The sequence below is a fragment of the Amphiura filiformis genome, chromosome 3 (genome assembly GCF_039555335.1).
Source record: "Amphiura filiformis chromosome 3, Afil_fr2py, whole genome shotgun sequence".
Lineage (NCBI taxonomy): Eukaryota > Metazoa > Echinodermata > Ophiuroidea > Amphilepidida > Amphiuridae > Amphiura > Amphiura filiformis.
This window is the reverse complement of record NC_092630.1, coordinates 64,034,097-64,052,913: the sequence shown is the minus strand read 5'-3', so window position 1 is coordinate 64,052,913 and position 18,817 is coordinate 64,034,097. Positions and strand designations below refer to the sequence as shown.

General features: G+C 38.1%; 1 protein-coding gene across 1 annotated transcript; it reads left to right on the top strand.

Moving 5' to 3' along the window:
• Positions 1 to 9,908: 9,908 nt before the first annotated feature.
• Positions 9,909 to 18,817, top strand: LOC140147748 (uncharacterized). Its single transcript, XM_072169507.1, has 2 exons — positions 9,909 to 10,171; positions 16,537 to 18,817. Exon 2 carries the CDS (start codon positions 16,705 to 16,707, stop codon positions 18,544 to 18,546), a length of 1,842 nt encoding a protein of 613 aa, XP_072025608.1. The 5' UTR covers positions 9,909 to 10,171; positions 16,537 to 16,704; the 3' UTR covers positions 18,547 to 18,817.

The window sequence follows — 18,817 nt, the reverse complement described above, 5'->3', positions numbered from 1 at the left end:
GCCCCGGACACATGCCGGAGGGAAGCAGCAGCAGTGGCTGCTACATTATTGTAATTGAGCAACATGCACATGAATCCCTCGCAGCCATTTAAAACTTCAGGTGGTGGTACGTTTCCTTTGCTGAGATCTTTCAGGGTGTTTACAACATTGTCTAGTGCTTCTAATAGAGAGGGCAAATTTCTTGCTCACTCCACTTATTCGTCCGGTAGTATCACTGCCAGGCAGTGCATGGAAACCAGGTAGGGCCATGGTTCTTGATGCTCCAATGTCATTATAAATAGGTGTCAAAGCTATGGCACTCCTGTTGTCTGATGTTCCAGTGATTATGTGAGTGTCAAGCCCTACTTCCGGCCCTACTGTACTTAAGGGAGTCTTCTCATTAGAAGAACCTACCAGTCTGTATCTTGGGTGAAGATGTCGACCTCAATACCAGGCCCTGCAAGTTCAAGACCACTAAGGATCATCAAGGTGTCTGCTTTCTCCTGTGTGCTATGGCCAGTACTGCACTTCAGATCTGGTGTGTTTGTTAAGACATCTCTTCTGGTGATAGTAACTACATGTTTTGTGTAGTTGGAAATACCTTATCAGCCAGGAAGAGAGTCATACTATCCTTCAGCCAGGAAGAGAGTCATACTATTCTTGGACTTCCTACTGGCCATCAACTTCGTTTAGTCTTTAACAAGATCAAGAGTACTGTCTGTTATAAGGAGGTATTCGCCTATGTATCATAACGTATGTCATCTTTGAGGGTCAGAGCGCAAAACTTGACTTTGTTAATGCTCGAATCACCAGAGATGAAAATCTGTGGATAAACTCTGCACAAAAGTAAAACTGAAAGCCATTAATGGTGAAGTCTTGCACCTCAAATCAGCAAGTACAATGTTAATGTCGAGGCTACTGGTTGTAGAAAAACAAAGGCAGATGGATCCTGCAGAGGTGATATCTCAGTATGGGCTCAATGCCATAAACCCTACTTTGATAGCGTTTGATGAACTTCTTCCAATAACAGGAATCAGCTCATCCATGCATTGGAAAGTCTTTCAGAGGAAGAGAAAACTGGCGAATCCGCAGCTTTAGCAAAATAATGTAGCCAATGATGACAATGTATTTAAAATAGTCCCTGATGAAGTCAACCCTAACAGATATCAGCAGTCACTAGAAAGTAGTATTGAATCCCCAGAATTACCTCAACATCAATTATTGCCAAGACCCTTTAACAAGCACTTGATCATATGTGCAATGGCGGTTGTCCAGGCAATCGTTAGTGTTGCAAGCAATTACCTTTCACACTTTTTATAATATTGTAAGAGCAAGAGCAAGTCACTCCTACAGCAGGACGTGTCATCTTTGATAATTACAACAAGAAGCTGACCATCAAAGATGACATACGTCATGAGACAGAGGATAAAGAAGGCGATAGCCAGGAGGATGCCCCAAAATAGCCTGACTCTCTTCCTGGCTGATAAGGTATTTCCAACTACACAAAACCTATAGTTACTGTCACTAGAAGAGATGTCTTAAAACAACACACCAGACCTGAACACAGGAGGAGGCACCTTGAGGATCCTCCATGGTCTTGAACTTGCGAGGTCTGGTATTGAGGTAGACTTCTTCACCCAAGATACAGACTGGTGGGTTCTTCTATTGAGAAGACTCCCTGAAAATAATTGGGCTTGACACTCGCATAATCACAGGAACATCAGACAATATGAGGGCCATAGCTTTGAAATCTATTTATAATGACATAGGAGTTAGCAATCACTAGAAGAGATGTCTTAAAACAACACACCAGACCTGAACACAGGAGGAGGCACCTTGAGGATCCTCCATGGTCTTGAACTTGCGAGGTCTGGTATTGAGGTAGACTTCTTCACCCAAAATACAGACTGGTGGGTTCTTCTATTGAGAAGACTCCCTGAAAATAATTGGGCTTGACACTCGCATAATCACAGGAACATCAGACAATATGAGGGCCATAGCTTTGAAATCTATTTATAATGACATAGGGGTATCAAGAGCTGTGGCCGGCCTGGCTTCCATGCACTGACTGGCCGTAATACAACTGCACGAATAAGATGAGCGGGGAAGAAATCTGCCCTCTCAAAATTATAAGAAGCACCCGACAATGTTGTAAATGCCCTGAAAGATCTCCTGAAGTTATAAGCGGATGCGAGGTTCATGTACATGTTGCTCAGTACCAAAGATGTAACAGATGTAATTTTAATGTTCGTCCAAGAGACAAATTTGAATGTCAGCCCACTCTGTGTATTAAAGGTAGATTTGGAACAACTGCCATTTTCTTAACCTCATTGGCATTGAAATAAAATGGAGCACCCAAAGTGTTATTGCCCTTGGTCTTGTTTAAGGAGAAGAAACATTATTTGTTGTTATTTTCATTTTACCTTTACTTTAAAGATGTTTATTCTCTATCAAAAACATACAAATTTGTAGGCGGATTTTTTCAAATACCGAATATGCGCGCAAATTAAAGTGGAGTGAATTACAAAATATCCAGGAAGTTGGACATATTGGGATTTTAAAAAAAACTGGAGTTGGAGTCGAGTGAGGTATGAAGGACTTAAAGTAATAAGTTAGAAAGATTGTTTGAACAGAAAAAATAAAATAACGCAAAAATCAACCTTATTTAAGTTTCAGATCTGGTGCATTGTGTGCTCTATTCAAAATACATGGCACCAGGCTAGGCCTCGTGGACAAATAATGAAATTGGGTATCGATCGCAGCAAAAAGACTCATAAAAATTAAACGGTAGTTGCGATTCACTTCTTTTTCTCACAGAAGGTGACTATTGGGTATGGCATGTATAGACATTTTCAATGGAAAGTTCGACTTTTGCCCCTATTAATCGGAACCTTTTCATTCATTGCCATTCATAAGGTGATCGGTTGAATTTTTGCTTTTTCACTGGGATTTTTTTAAATTTGAATTTCGTGCCCCTTTATATATGAAGCTACGGCACAGCAGTTGTAACTGGCTGTGGCGTAGCTTCATATATAAAGGGGCACGGAATTAAAATTTAAAAAAATCCCAGTGAAAAAGCAAAATTCAACCGATGGCGATGACCCAATTGAATGACTCACGTTGCGCCACACTAAACTATCATCTATCAACCACAATCATGCTCTGTCATTCCACATTGTTAAATCCAGGGCTTTCCAAAATGATTACACAATTGGAGATCCCTACATGTTTAAATATATCTATTGTACAAAAGAATATTTGTGTATATCACTTTTCAGGTCAGATTTTAAAGGTTATAGTGTATACATCGGAATGCCAGAAGTTACGAGCCTGAGAAACAAAACATAATACATAGTCACACGGACGTCAATTGTCATTTCATAATCATTATTATGAAAAAATGAGGGTTTGAAATGTGTTTGTGGGGATTGTCCATTGCATCAACATTAATTATGACAAAATTCTAAAGAGATCTATAAAGGGAAGTTGCTAGACGTGCGGTCAAATACCGTATTTGGAATTGCTTATAGAAATGTGAAGCTCATGCAAACTACTTCATAACTGAGGGATCTACCGTAAAAACTCGATAGTTAGCATATGTGCTTACTATCGAGCGCTTTTGAAACATGAAATTGTACCAAAGTCCGGCGCTTTACCAACTGAGCTAATGGGGTTGAGACACACATTTGGCCATTACTTATAACTATGTGTATCGATGATTTGCTCAAAACCCTTTACACTTTCGTCTCTTTATGTTTGCATGTTTTAAAAGCGCTTGATAGTAAGCACATTATGCTATCTATCGAGTTTTTACGGTATTATACCTCATAACTCCCCTGCATGCCTGTTTCTTGATGATTGGAGCTTGATGATGTGCTCATAGTTGATTTCGAAAAACATACACTGCACTTTTACGGAATTCATGTTGTGTTGAATAACCGATGTTATATCTAGCTGTGACAAGCACACTTTGTCCATCATACATCGTAAAATAAGCTGCACTGGTGGCACTTTCCAATATTGTTGAGGTAAGTTCAAACTGTCCAAATCGATTGTTCTTGTAAACAAGAACTCGATCAAATAATCCGACTAGTAGGTAAAGGTGTTGCTCATGTTGGATAAACTTGCACATATAAATATCCCTTCTATGCCCTGTATTTTTGCACACTGGATTCATTAAATGGTCCATTATTTGGCACTGTAAATATGTAGACTATATGGTCAAACTCATAATACTTTTTTGTGTTACCTAAGTTTTTCGTTTCTGATACTGCCACTAAAACTTGACCATCGAATGTCACGGTATCTATGCTCTCCTTACCAATTGCTAGCTCAAGATTGTGCAGTTCGGTGATGTTATGATCAAATGTGTCTAGTGTCCGCCCATCCCATCTTAACACTGCAACTGCATGTCTAGGAGAGCCAACAAAACACAACACTTCATCTGTAATTCTAATACACTTGCCCGTTGTAATTTTATGATGTAGGAATCTGTACAAAGATACTTCAGTATGAATAAAGTTTGAAGAGTTTGGTGGCATTGCAAACATTTTGATTTTGCTTTCACTGATTAATAACATGAGCATTAGTGCAGGTTGTCCATTATAGTAATCTTGAAACATCAGGGCGCCGCTTGCTCCAGGCAATCTCTGGATTCTAGATACACGGGATGTCAGAGCATCAAACCTGTGTACTACACTTCTAGAATTAGTATACGTTCTACCTGATGTACATAAAATGTACATTAAGGATGTGTCACGAATTGTATGTGCGTGAACTTGGGTGAAATATGATGTGTTAAAATGTATGAAAGGTATCCAAGATGATTTCGTGAGCAGACCGATCTGTAAACTACCAGTGAATGAATCTATAATATGAAGAAAAATAAAAATATTTGCATAATATTTGTCATTTCTTTTCTTGATACATATACTTATATGGTTCAATAACTAATAGTCAAGACATATATTACAACTTATGGTTATGGCAGGCTCCAGCTATAGCTTGAGGAATTGTCGATCTGGATTTTTAATCACTTCTGGTATTGGTCGAGTTTTTCGGTATCTGAACACACACTGGTTACGCTCAATTTCTACAGCAACCATGGCAACTGTAACATGTTCAGAGATCCCTACTCGGTACCACCATACATATACATTTACGTTTGTCAGTGATTTCAAACGTTAGATATTTAGAAAATAATTATTCTTACCAGGATTGGTGGACTCAGCCATCACAATCCAGGGCATGTCAAGTAAAGGCACTACAGCAAGAAAACGATGTCGATATTCATTCAGTGTCATAAATGGTAGTGCAAAATCCAATGGCTCAGAAAGGTTCAAATCTTTATTATAGACAGCAACAAATGACAAAGCAAAAACAACTTTATTATACATTCTGTTTACAAATAATGAAAATCTTCAGCATAAAGAACATAAACTTAATGGTACTTGGCCATATTTATTTATTTATTTATTTATTTATTAGAACATACACCTTTGTAACAGTGGCACACGCCAATCCGGCGGTGCGTTCATAAACAATATATTAAAGGAAACAAAGCAAATTACACAAATATTATACAAAGGTGACTTAATAAGCACAAGTCAAAAGTAAAACTTGTTGTACAGCAAAAAAATACATGTCATTTATGTCAAAACTCTGGTAGCGACCTTCGTACATACGGTAGGTGCTATTACAGCACATCAATTGAGTTCTTCGAACTGCATAGACATATTTTAAGCACGGATTTTTAATTCTCACTGCACGGAATTTTAATCTCACTGCACAAACGTGCATAGCCCCTGGCATCACCCGTGTTACGTAGACAAAAGAACGATGAAAGATTGTACAACCTAATACATTATACTTAAGATCAATTTTAAGTGGCTTATATCCACCCAATTGTGCAGTCAAAGCACCAGTTTGGTGTGGATGGACCCCAGTAATGAATGAATGAATTCTGACTCGTTGGATTTGTCTATGACTATACTAAATCAAAAGATCAGTTTAGATCACAAACCTTTTACTTCTCTAGGTAATCTGCAATTGTCAATACCGGTCTGTAATAATTATAGAGGCAATTAAGATAATATAGATTAACAAAATTAATAGAGTCACTCTAATATCAAGTTTGCAATATGAATGGGGAAAAACTTTTATTCGCATCTTTTAATTTGTAACAGCTGGGTGCTTGGTTTCTTGATCAATACACATCATTATCAGACATTAAAGAATTTCTCAATTCAAAAATCTTTGAAGCAACTGCGTTATCACTGTCATCGCCCCAACCATAATCCTAACCCTAAGATTAATATTTTAATTCTAACCCTATCCATGACACTAACCCTGATCCTAATCCTATAAAAACCTATCACCCTAATCCTATAAACTTTAGCCAGATATTTCTTATTTTAAATCACCTATAGTCAAATTGTGAAAAGAAGTGTTATGGATTTCATAATAGAAGAAATAAAACGGTAGAAATCTCAATTACACACAATAACATTTAGTTTTGGACTTGTATAAATAAGTTGTGCACTTGACACCTTTTTAGTAATTAAGTAACATTTGTAACCACTATTCATGTTTTCCTTTTGTACAAACATTTGAAGCCGAGATGTGATTCTCTGTTAGGTTTCTTCAGTCACTGTTATTGCTCAACAAACAAAACAAACATTAGAGTATCGGGTTATGAAAAAAGCCTTAATACCTCATTAGAAACCTAGAAAGCCAATTTTATGAAAACATGTTGTAAGCACTAAGCAGAAATAATATACATATTCATGTTCATGGAATAATTATGTAACAACGGGCATTCATGGAATCTTGTTTATTTCTGATATAGCCAGCACATACATACCGTATTGTTTGTGAGATTTTGTAGCTGATGTTCATTCACAGGAACCATAACGGTCTGGAGAAACAGATATCCAAAGACGGCTGCAACTATCCAGCAGGAATACTTATGCATGGTGGCCTGCCAAATTGCTGTTGTAGCAAGCCAAGGTATAGTCTCAAATCAAGCAAATCACCAATATATAAACGAACAGGCCTATATACAACTTGAGCAGTGAAAAGGGTATTTCCCCTATTACGTGTGTTTTGGGTATTTCAATTAATTAAAATAATGGAATTCAAGGTAATTCCATACACCTATTTTTAACTTTTTTTTATACACTCGGCTGTTTTCTTTCATTGCGTTATTAAACCTGATTGTTTATGACCTCTATATATAAGAGTAATGTAGAAAATTAATTTATTCGTATGATTTTACACATGGAAATAACGTATTGTCTCGTACAAGTAAGTTTATAAATTAATCATGTTAAAAGTATAAAAACAATTATCAGATATATAACATTAATAAATGAAAAGAGATAAAGGCTGTACCAAATTTATTGGTACCCATCAATTTTGATATTTATTGAATTAAAAGCCTGCCTCTTCCAAATGAAGCATTGGATACTCTCAAATGTCCAAAATGTATAGTTTATGACTTGCTATATAATTAATCTACAAATTATTTTAATCGTATATGTTGAATTTTGACGTGCCAGACACATCCATTTCCAATAAAAATTGATGGGTACGAATTATTTTGATACAGCTTGTATGCTGCAGTGATTAACAAAAAAGTAAGAAAACAGTCGGATGGTATAATACTCGTGTACTCCGGGGTTGTCAACTATGGTGGTGGTGGGAGAAGGGGGTGGAGGTTTTTGGCGGGCAAAAAAAGGAGGGGGCAAACATTTTTGGCAGGTCACGGAGGGTCGATATTTGGCCCAGATGGCTTTGGCACCGTTTTGATTTTACCCGCTTAAAAGTGTAAAAACGTGTTAGTATATAGGAAAACGTTCAAGTGTGCAAATGTCCTGCGTTCGCATCACATGAATAGTCTACATTTGGGTTTCCCAAAATCTGATGGCGTGTGTAAAGGTGGTGGGGGGCAAAGGTTTTTCGGCCCGTCGAAAGGTAGATCAGACTTTGTCACAAACAGACGTTCTTTGTTTGTTGTATTTAAAATGAATAAAATAAATTTTGAATTTAATATTGCGCATTTTCGATTCAAAGCGCAAAGCGCTGTAATTTCATTGCAATTTGTGAATCATCAGAATCATGCAGATTGCATTAACTAGGCCGGTTGCAACCGAACCCGATGTAAACCTATCCGCACTTATTCAGCAATTATCTGTGCAGCTCCCCAAATTCCATTGGGTCAAGATTTTACACCACCAAATAGTATTATACGGTCGTGCGCCCTGAATGCATTTCTCAGAAAAAAACCTGGATGGCCTAAAGTAAGCATTAAAATGAGCAGAAATTTGCATAACTTTGCCTAAATTTGGATTGGTCATGATTATTAATATAAAATCCTACAAGTGTACCACAGATGGGAGAGATCGAGTATTTTTTAATGATTTTAAGCAGTCTTTACTGTACAGAAACACTGGCATGATTTTGCAGGTAAATTAGGTAATTCTCAGACAACATAGACTTCGAGGGCCAGTCGTAAAAAAATAATGACGTTCAACCTATATTTTTCCCAGTCAGAGGGATCAGGCTAGGGCTAATTTCAACCATCATAGCTGTCCGCGCTAAGAAATGGTTGCGCTGCTTCCATTTTGTACGGTGTCTAGCGCCCAATTCGATGTTTTGAACCCAAATCGATGTTTTGAGTTTCTAATCGATTTTTGATTGATCGTTGGCTGTTTATATATACCGATTTTATGAAGATGTAACAAAAATATCATCAGTATAGTATTATTATACAACCGTGTGGACGTAAGCTAAAACTTATTACGTCCATGTACAAACTAAACAATATTTCCACTTTTATATTTACAGTTCTATAGTCGTTGTAAATCATTAACTTATATTTTAAATATTTCCCGTATTCATGACGTATTCCGCTTTTGTTTTTCTTTCTCATCTTCTCTGTTTTTATTCTAACTTTTAAGTTGGAATAAAAACAGACAGGCAGGTATCTGAGACTATTATTCAGGTATAATAGTCTCAGCAGGTATGTCTGGAGTTTTTTCTCTGGTTTATCTGCCTGTATACATGCATGTTATGTTTCCATTATAATTTCTTGTTAAATTGTGCTAGTGTGTGATGCGTGGTTCTTCTTCCCCATCACTGTAAAAAACAACTGATAACACTTAATAAACACTAAAACAAGTTTATTTTTATATTTTACACGTAATGGTATAGGAGTCGTTGCAGTACGATAAACGCCATAACACGTTTAGGTTTTTGTGTTTAAAATGTAAACACTCCAACAAGTTTATATCACCAATATAAACATGTTAAAGTGTTACTAATCGATCAATAAATCCTTCTATAAACGTGTTACTTTTACTGTAGAATATAAATGTAAATGCGTTTTTATTAAGTGTTATCCGTTGTGTTTTATCGTAGACAACTTAGTCATAAGTTAATACACGAGTATAACACGACACCCATGTAACCATCAACTGTTTGGGGAAAGTGTGAAATTGTTCCCGGCATTGTTTTTATCAGAGAAGATCTCCTTTGTTTTTATATAGCTCCTTTTATTGTTCTGACAATGTGGTTAATGTTTGCACTACATGGTAATGGTATATTTATCTCGATGGGTATACTGGGTAAACTCTTTTTTAGTCATTGCGAAGTCTGGTCGACTCGACTAGACCTCAGTATTCTGCAAAACAGCTCCTGTCTCTTCATCCACGGTCTCTTTAAGTTTCTTTTATGAATATCGGTTAGTCAATAATAAGCTCATTTTTAATCGTTAATCGTATTAGAAATGATCATGATGGCCTAAGAAGGAGCTTTGTGTGTAATCACTATAGTTACCACGGTCGATATTGTGGTCAATATGAAAGAAAAAAATGATGCAGTAAAAAGATAATATAGATTTATAATACATGCCGAACTTCAGTCTTCACTGTCTTGTGTTTATATTTGCCATGTTTGTGGCGAGTACGACTTGCTAGTTGCGTGGAAATATTAGATTTAGCACCGATTTGTGTGAGTTTTACCATGAAAAGACGATCATTGTTATTGGGCATCGACATACCATCATTGGTTTGACTTCAAGTTTTCAGAAACTTTTGTAATTCAGTCTTCAGCATCGTGAAGTTTGTCCGATTATTGCAGCTGTTATTTTGTCCAGGATTTGTCCTGCATGGTGATACCAGACAAAACACAGGTACGTAAATTAAAAGAACAGCAGGGAAAGAAAAACGTGAAAGCAAACATAATCTGTGGCAATTCAACAAAGAAGCCCAAAAAGTGTATAGATGAATCTGTAAGAGAAGCATCTTCTCTGAAATACCACATACCACAGTCCACATGCAAAAGTTACGTATTTATGCTTGTTGTAACGACGGATTTCGTCTCGGCATCGATTTTCATTAAAGGCATAATATACGATTTCGGTTAAATGTGGCTATTCTTTGCCATAATTATGAACAAATATTAGTAACAACTGTCAGGAAGGGCTTCTGCCTTCTGGTCATATATAAGCTGAAATGTTGAGGTAAAATGAAAAAAAAAATACAAAAAAATATAGGCCTATAAATAAATTACTATCTTGGTCGCTTTTTAGCTCTGGGGGATAGGCTATGGAGACGAATAAAAAACAGTTCTACCGTTTTCTGAACTTTGGGCGTTTATGTTCGTTTTCTTCTTCTTTTTTTAAGCCAATCGGGGATGACTCTAAAAATCACTAAAATCTGTAAATAAATTACTTTTTTTGCAATTTTCCCTGGTTTTGCGAGCGTTTTTTCAATAAAAATAAATTAATTCCTTGGTTTTGCACGCGTTTTTTCAATCAAAATAAATCTACTTTTTGCCCAAGATACAGCTGATTTTATATGATCTTGGATGATATAACCTCCGAAATACTCCAAAAATTCTGGATCTGGATCTGGATCTGGATCATTTATACTCCAATTAAGCAGTGAATTCTGCATCACACTAGAGTTGACATGACCAAGACCGCTAGACAGATTGGTTGGGAGCATAAAGATTAAAGTCTGGATTGTCCTTTGAAGTCAGGTGATTGATGAGTTTTGTCTTGAATGTCGTCAGAGTAGGTGCGTCCAAGGCGTCGTGTGGGAGGTCGTTCCATTGCTTCGTAGTCGAGGGGCCGGGGAAAAAGCTTAAATCATAAATGCGGGATCTTGTTGACAAACGTTGAAAAGAAAGAGCATGAGTCCGTTTAAGTGTGCGTTGGGGCTTAACAAGGTGATTTCTCCAGTCTATGTCGACAAGGTCGTGGGTGATTTTGAACATCATTGAGAGACGAGTAATTGTGCGACGGGTGTTGAGGTCCGTCCATTCCAAATTATTTAACATGCTGGTAACACTGGACTCCCTCGAATAATCATTCATGCACATCCTGGCCGCTGAACGTTGAATCATATCAAGTTTATGCGTATCTTGTTTGGTAATTGGGTGCCATGCGGCAGAGCCATACTCCATTTTGGGTTGGACCAGAGAAAGGTATAATTTTGACTTGACATCTTGTGTACAGGACCTAAAGTTTCTGCGGATCACCCCTAGTACCCTTTTGCAGCTGTTAGTGACATTGTTTATGTGTTTACCCCATTTCATGTCGTTGCTGAATGTGATACCTAAATATGAGTAAGAATCAGTAGTATTGAGGATGTTTCCACATAATGTATATGGTGTTGCAATATGAGATTTTTTGCTTGTGAAATGCATAGTATAACACTTGTCTGTGTTAAAATTCATTTTCCACGATGAGCCCCAGTTTGAAAGTGCATCTAAGTCTTTCTGGAAACTAACCGGGTCGTCAGCATTTTTTATTTCTCTGTAAACCAGTGCGTCGTCCGCGAAAAGACGAGTCTTAGTACCTTTGGAAATGCAGTCAGGCATGTCGTTGATATATACCAAAAAACACAAAGGACCAACCACAGTCCCCTGTGGCACACCAGATGTCACATCCAAGGCAGAGGGATAACTTTCCTTCCAAGATGACTCTTTGTTTACGTTGAGTGAGAAAATTTTGTAACCATCTGTGAATGTTACCAGTAATCCCATAGTGATTAAGTTTCTGGAGGAGGCGTTGATGAGACACACGGTCGAATGCCTTTGAAAAATCAAGGAGGACTGCGTCGACCTGTTTGTTGTTATTCAAGGATAAAGCTAAGTCGTTTGTAGCCAAAACCAACTGCGTGTCACAACCTCTTCTCTTCCTGAATCCATGTTGGGAGTCATGAAGAATCTTATGGTTATCTAGATGACCCACAATATGGCTGGTGATGATGTGTTCCATCAGTTTACAGCAAATGGATGTTAAAGCTATAGGCCTGTAGTTGCCAGGAGCACTTTTACTACCTTTTTTGTGGATAGGTGAAATATGCGACATACGCCAGTCAGACGGTAAGTCGCCGGTGAGAAGACTTTGGTTAAACAATGCAGATAGGATTGGTGCAAGTTCCTCAGCACATTCCTTTAGGATCCTAGCAGGGATCTGGTCAGGTCCTGACGCCTTATTTGACTCCAATTTAAAAAGCAAATCACGGACACCCTCAGCTGAGATGAGGAGAGGAGGTATATCTGGCGTAGGATCACCTTCCATTCCTGGAATGTTACCAGTGTCATCACAAGTATAAACAGAGTGAAAGTAATTGTTTAAAATTTCTGTTTTTTCTTGAGTGTCGTTTGTTGTTGAGTTGTTATGGTTTAGAGGTGGAATACCAGTGTTATCAACACGTTTAGATTTGACAATTTTCCAGAAATTTTTTGTGTTTTGATGAAAGTTGTCTGACATGTTTGTTTTTATGTATGCCATTTCTGCGTGACGAAGTTCTTTTTTGTATGTTGTGCGGTAAAGTTTGAAGACATCTTTGTCTTGTTCAGATAGAGAAATACGCTGCTTGTTGTAAAGCTTTTGGAGTTTTCTACTCATGCGTCTAAGTCTAGCATTGAACCAAGGTAAATTTTGTCTGGTTGTAGTTGTCTTAGTTGGAATGTACAAATTCATCAGCTCAGTCAACTTCTGGGTAATGTTTTCCCAGTTCACCTGGACTGAATGGTTGGTCTGATCCTTGATGAAATTTGCCCCAAATCCAGACAGGTCATTCCTTAGTGAAGTTATGTCACCTTTGAGTAGAGAAAACCTTGCGGTTCTGGACACGGTTACGTTTTGGTTGAAGGCTGCTGAAAATTCTCACGACATCGTGATCACTCTTTCCAATCCCAGGCAGTGTATCAACACTATTAATGAGAGTAGGGTTAATCACCAAAAAGAGATCGAGGGTATTTTTCCCTCGGGTAGGCTTGTCAACAACCTGTTCAAGCTGAAACTTGGTACATATCTCAAGGAAAGCGTCACACTGAATCCTGATGTCACTACCAGGCTTAATAGTTTGATCCGACCAATTGATATCCCTCAAATTGAAGTCGCCACCTAACCAAATCATGCTTTGGCTTGAGTAAGTCTCATGGAGTTTGGTCAATGATGCGTCCAGTTCATTGAGTGATTCAAGTGAGGTATCTGGGTTGTAGTAGGCACCCTAAGAACAGAGGGCTGCTTTTGTTACGAGCAATTTTGATCCAGAGTAATTCTGCGTTTACATCCAAGTTGTCGAGATGCTGAGAAGAAAGGTCCTTTAATGCAATAAGTACTCCTCCGTACCCATCAGGACGGTCCTTCCTGTACACGGTGTAATTACTAGGGAAGAGCTCACATGACTTGATGTCATTATTCAACCACGTTTCTGTGGCAATGAGAATGTCAGGTCTTTCAGTATCGAGCAAGGCTTGAAGTTCAGTGGTTTTCCTTTTAAGCTTTGGAAATTGATATTCAAGATCTTCAAAAAATTTTGCTTCTTTTTCCCTTTTTCTCCACATGTATGCATACTTTTGGTTTTATAATTGTCCTTTTCTGAGTTAACAGATTTTTGATGATTTGAGTTGTTTTGCAATGGTTGGAAAGGTGTATCTGGTGGTGTACAAGTGCTTTCGTGCGTTGCACGGTGTATTGAATGATGAGATGTACTCATTTTAGTGGGATTCATGAAACATTTTTGTTTTGGTTGTACAATCGGTTTCACAATGTTTATTTCATAAGGGTCAGAAAACAACTTACCAAACAGAGACTCACCCAGTATTTCATATTGATTTGGGGATTCAAAATTTGCTGTTGTGAAAAATGAGTCGGCAAAATTTACCACGTCGCATCCAGGGCAAAACCAGGCGAAGTCGACGAGTGCCGTGAGTGCAACATATTCCTCATCACTTACCTCGCCACATTTTGTGTGCGTCCAACACCCACATGCATCACAACTTAAAGCCTGGTGGCTGTCAAGAACTTCCTGACTACAAAGCGTGCACGGAAATTTGGGTTTCTTGGGGCGCCCAGGTCTCTTTGGTCCCGGTGTGGATGGACGTCTCCACAAAGACCAAGTAGTGTCAACACAATATTTGTACTTACTAAAATATTTTCATTTTGAAAATTGATGAAAAAATCTCCCGCATAGAAACCTCTCTGGTTAACTACCTGGTTTCTAAGTTTACAGGCTACATACACCAAAACAGAAGAGTCATGCTGAAGGCCCTCGGTGTTCACAACACCACAAACCACACATCCACTACTACTGGTGGTTATTTGGGAGAGCAATCCATGGCAATATCACCCTGTACAGTTAACCACAACATTACATGCAGGGTTGTAAACAACAACATGCGTAAAACACTACCAGACATTTTTAAAACTCACTTACCCAGAGAATCGTAAATGAAATACAGTACAAAGTTCACCAGTATGCGTACTCAATGTAATGGTAATAGATAATGTTTGTATGAAGTCGGTATATGAGATGTATTAATGTAAGGCTGCAGTATAGTCGGGATAGTCACAAGTGGTACTAAAGTAGGGGGGCGTGGCACCAACAGAAACAAAATGGCTACCTGATGTCACATAAATAATTGCACAACTGTCGATGTCAAGTTAGTAGCCAAAGATAAAAGCATCAAAGCACAAAATAATGAGATACACAATGCATAAAAAAGTCAGCGACGGTTGTATAATGATGGGAAATGTTCATACAATCTTTGCAAACACAGTATACTTGCGGAAGTCCAATGGCGATGTTGGTCTGGGTAGATAAGATGGCGGCCCAATGTTAACGCAACAGACAGTCAATACGATGTTGAACTTGATTAAAAACACGTTAAAAGTTTATACAGGGTAACAAAATAGTGGTAGAAGAGGCTAGCGGGGCTTTTGGAATCGTAAAATCAGCCTTGAAGACCTCGGCTTGGTCGCAGAGATGACAATTTGCGAACAGTTCTGAGTAGCCAATCTCCCAATGTAAAATATACACAGTACACAATTCAAATACGGCGGTGCGAGAAATTGTCTTAAAAACACACTTTAAAGTTGCTAAAAAGTTTAAAAGTCCATCAAACAGGACGATAACATCAATAAATATCCCTCAAATGAAGGATGGGTGAAGATGAACTAAAATTCTAATCAAATAAAATGGATAAAAATCCAGCGAGCTCCCCGCGAAAATTTTCGCGTCCAATCCAGTCGAGGTCAGAGGTCAAATTCAGAGCTCCCACTCTCCAGCGTAAATACGGTCCCTTAAAAAGCATGTTAAGACATTTTACAACATTTTTAGAGTGTTCTCCTATTGTTTCATTTTATACAAACACAACACATTTGGCTGATTCCATTAGGTGTAAGTTGGAACACATGCATTACAAACATGACAAAAAAAGTCATGTTTCAAATTTTGGAGCGTTAATTTGGTCACAGCTAGCCGGTCAGCTTGTTTTGTAAACCGCTCTTTTTCTTTAAATAAAATCCAATTAAAAAGCCTTTACACAGAATAATGTATACAAAAGAACATTTACTAGAACTTATAAGGATTGCACTTATGAAGTGAAAGAACTTGCTATTAATTTCCATACGTAAAATGGGCTATTCCAGAAATTAAAGAAATGTAAGTTCATACCATAAATTTTTGGGAATTTCCAGACCAAAATTTTATCAAAAAATAAAAAATGGGAATTCCCATTTTGACAATAAAATGATTAAACAATTGGGAATTCCTAGTGTCCCTAAAGAAGACAGGCAAATTTTTGCCAACATTTTTGGGAATTCCCAAGCCTAAAATAAAAAGGTGTCTTTTTCTTGGGAATTCCCATGTCTTCTTTAGAGTTGTGAATATAATGACCACTTTTGGGGGGAATTCCCAGAGCAAAAAATGGTGAAACATTTTGGGAATCCTATGTCTTCTTCAGGTGGTGCCTTTTTATTTCTAGAATATCCCAATATGTGGTTCCTTTTATAACCTAAAATGGTTCTATCGTAATAAAATTGCCCCTTTTTAAACATGTTAAAGCAAGACGTTAGCAACAACATAATTCAGAAACTCGGTGCCTAGGTTACTTTTAGTTTTAGAACACCATCATGGGAAATTATACACATTAAAGATAGAAGTCCAAATCTCTTTGTACACGCCCACACGTCTGAGAGAAGTGCATTGCAAAATGATTGAAACTTACAACATTGTGTCTTCTTTTATATTGCAGGTGGTGTATTCAGCACGGACTCTTAATTTCAGAAATTTCATTGTCTCAGCCAACCATCTACAGGCTACCTCCATCTAGAACATGATTAACGGCAACAATCAAGACAATAATATTGACTTTGTTGTTAAGAAGTAAACGTCTTTGACATTAATTTGATCACATAACAAAATGGCGGCAGATGTTGTCGTACAGCAAAGCCCTGGTCACCCAGGTCCTGTGAAAAGAGGTTTTATTGGACTTGATTTGAAAGCAATGAATCAGAAGATGACGATGCAACACACAGTGCGAACGAAGAAACTTGATGAGCGACAGCTGTTTAAATTAATGAGAAACCTAGATGGTCAAAAGAATCGCAGAATTTTACAGATAGAGAAGGAAGTAAGCGAAATGACTAAAGATCTTGAGAAATTAGAATCTGATAAAGAAGCAGCCAGGAAACAAAGGATTGTGAGACGCTCCCAAAAAGGCTTGGACGACCCAATTGACCTCGTTAAATTGGATAGTTCATTCATTAACAGGCGTAGATCAATGGTGAGAACTCACCGGTCAACAGATTTTGATGCATTTGCTTTCAGACTAAAGCGTGAGAGTGGTGCTATGCGAGCCTCATCAACCAAAGGAAGAGAACGTGAACTTTTTCGATTTGATTCGCGCGGAAATCCTATGCAAGATTTATCACCTGTGCAATCTCGTGGTGCGACTCGCGAATTGGACTGTTCTGAAGAAGATATTGCAATGATGGCATGGAAAGAAATGAAAGATTTTGCAGCAACTATGGCAGATGAAACCATTGATGCAGACCTTCCAACAGCAGAAGATTCTCGGGCACCTTCTCAAGCTGCAACAAGTGCAGTTGAATCAGTTAGTATCCATAGTGAACAATCTTTAGAGGATGAGATCATTGAAGAGAAGAAGCCTAGGGTGAAAGAGAGTAAGCCTACCAATACAAAAGCAGGTACAGATTGGTCAACGATTCTTAATGCCGTTGTTGATGGCAAGTTATTGAATGCTTTACGTAAAGAGATAGCCAACCCTGGATCCTCCTCAATTGGACCTCCTGCCACTGCGCCTGCTATATTGCCTCCACAACAAAAGAAAAATATATTCATTAAATCAAAATGGGCTAGAATAGCAACAGCTGCAAGGAACAAATCACGAAAAGATGAAGAAGAGAAGCAAGCAGCACAACCAGCTAAGAACCCGTTTCTGCAACGAGTGCTTGCGTTAAAAAAGCCAGCCACAGCTCCTGAACCGATAAGAATACCGCTTCGAAGGAGAGCTATAAATAGGACAGACCTAGCATCTAGTGTGTTACTGGGCATACCCAGAACAGCTGAAGAGGAGTCTAACTCAGTCCAGATTGAAGTCCCTGTTATAACGAAGAAAGTAGCCTTTACGGAAGACACTCCTTCAGAAACACCAGAAGATGACGTGTTCATTGACGCAGAGGAAGAAAATGCACAACAAATAGGATCTTCGTGTGGTATTTCTGATTGTATATGCCATAGTGGTAGATACCGTCTATCCTCCGCACCAGATAGAATGGATTTTACAGTAGATGAATACTACAACACTTTGTCCCTATCCTACGCGGCCACTACCGGCCAACCATTGATATCACCTGTATTCCGATCACATAGCTCGCAAGACTGGAAGATTGGCAGGCGATCAGCATTGCCGCCACCTTCGCCAACACCTTCAGAAATTTTAGAAGATGTTACTTGCAAAATGGGCACAAGCGCGCCGAAACTAGACTACTCTGACTTAGATACAATAAGTTCCGTGAGGCGACCGATGAAAGGGTCTAATCGTGAAATGCTTCTGAAAGAAAAAGAAGCAAATGCTCGCATTACATTTCAACTGATGAGACAAAAGATGGCAGAAAATCATCCGCATGATTTCAATAGAAATTACGGAACTCCAACGCCAAACTGGAAAATTCTTAATCCTTTGAAACTACGCCATAAGATCAACCAATCATCGCCACTCTACACAAACTGGAAGATATGAGCTTAATATGATAGTGATGTTAAATTATTTTTATCATGTAAACGTTGTAATGAAGCAAAAACATGTATATTTTACCATTATAGTTTTATTAAAGTTCGTAAAGTAAACTTGAAGAAATGAATTAGGTAAAGATGTGAAGTTGAATGACCAATATCTTCTACAACCAGGGTACCCAGCAAACACAAAACGTTTTCGACATCATTCGCAAAAGGTTATAAAAGGTTGTCAGAAAACGTTTAAATGTCGGGTTATATAAAGGGTATATTAAGAG

Coding starts and splice junctions, on each gene's coding strand:
- LOC140147748 (XM_072169507.1), top strand. CDS start 16,705: ATGGCGGCAGATGTTGTCGTACAGCAAAGCCCTGGTCACCCAGGTCCT.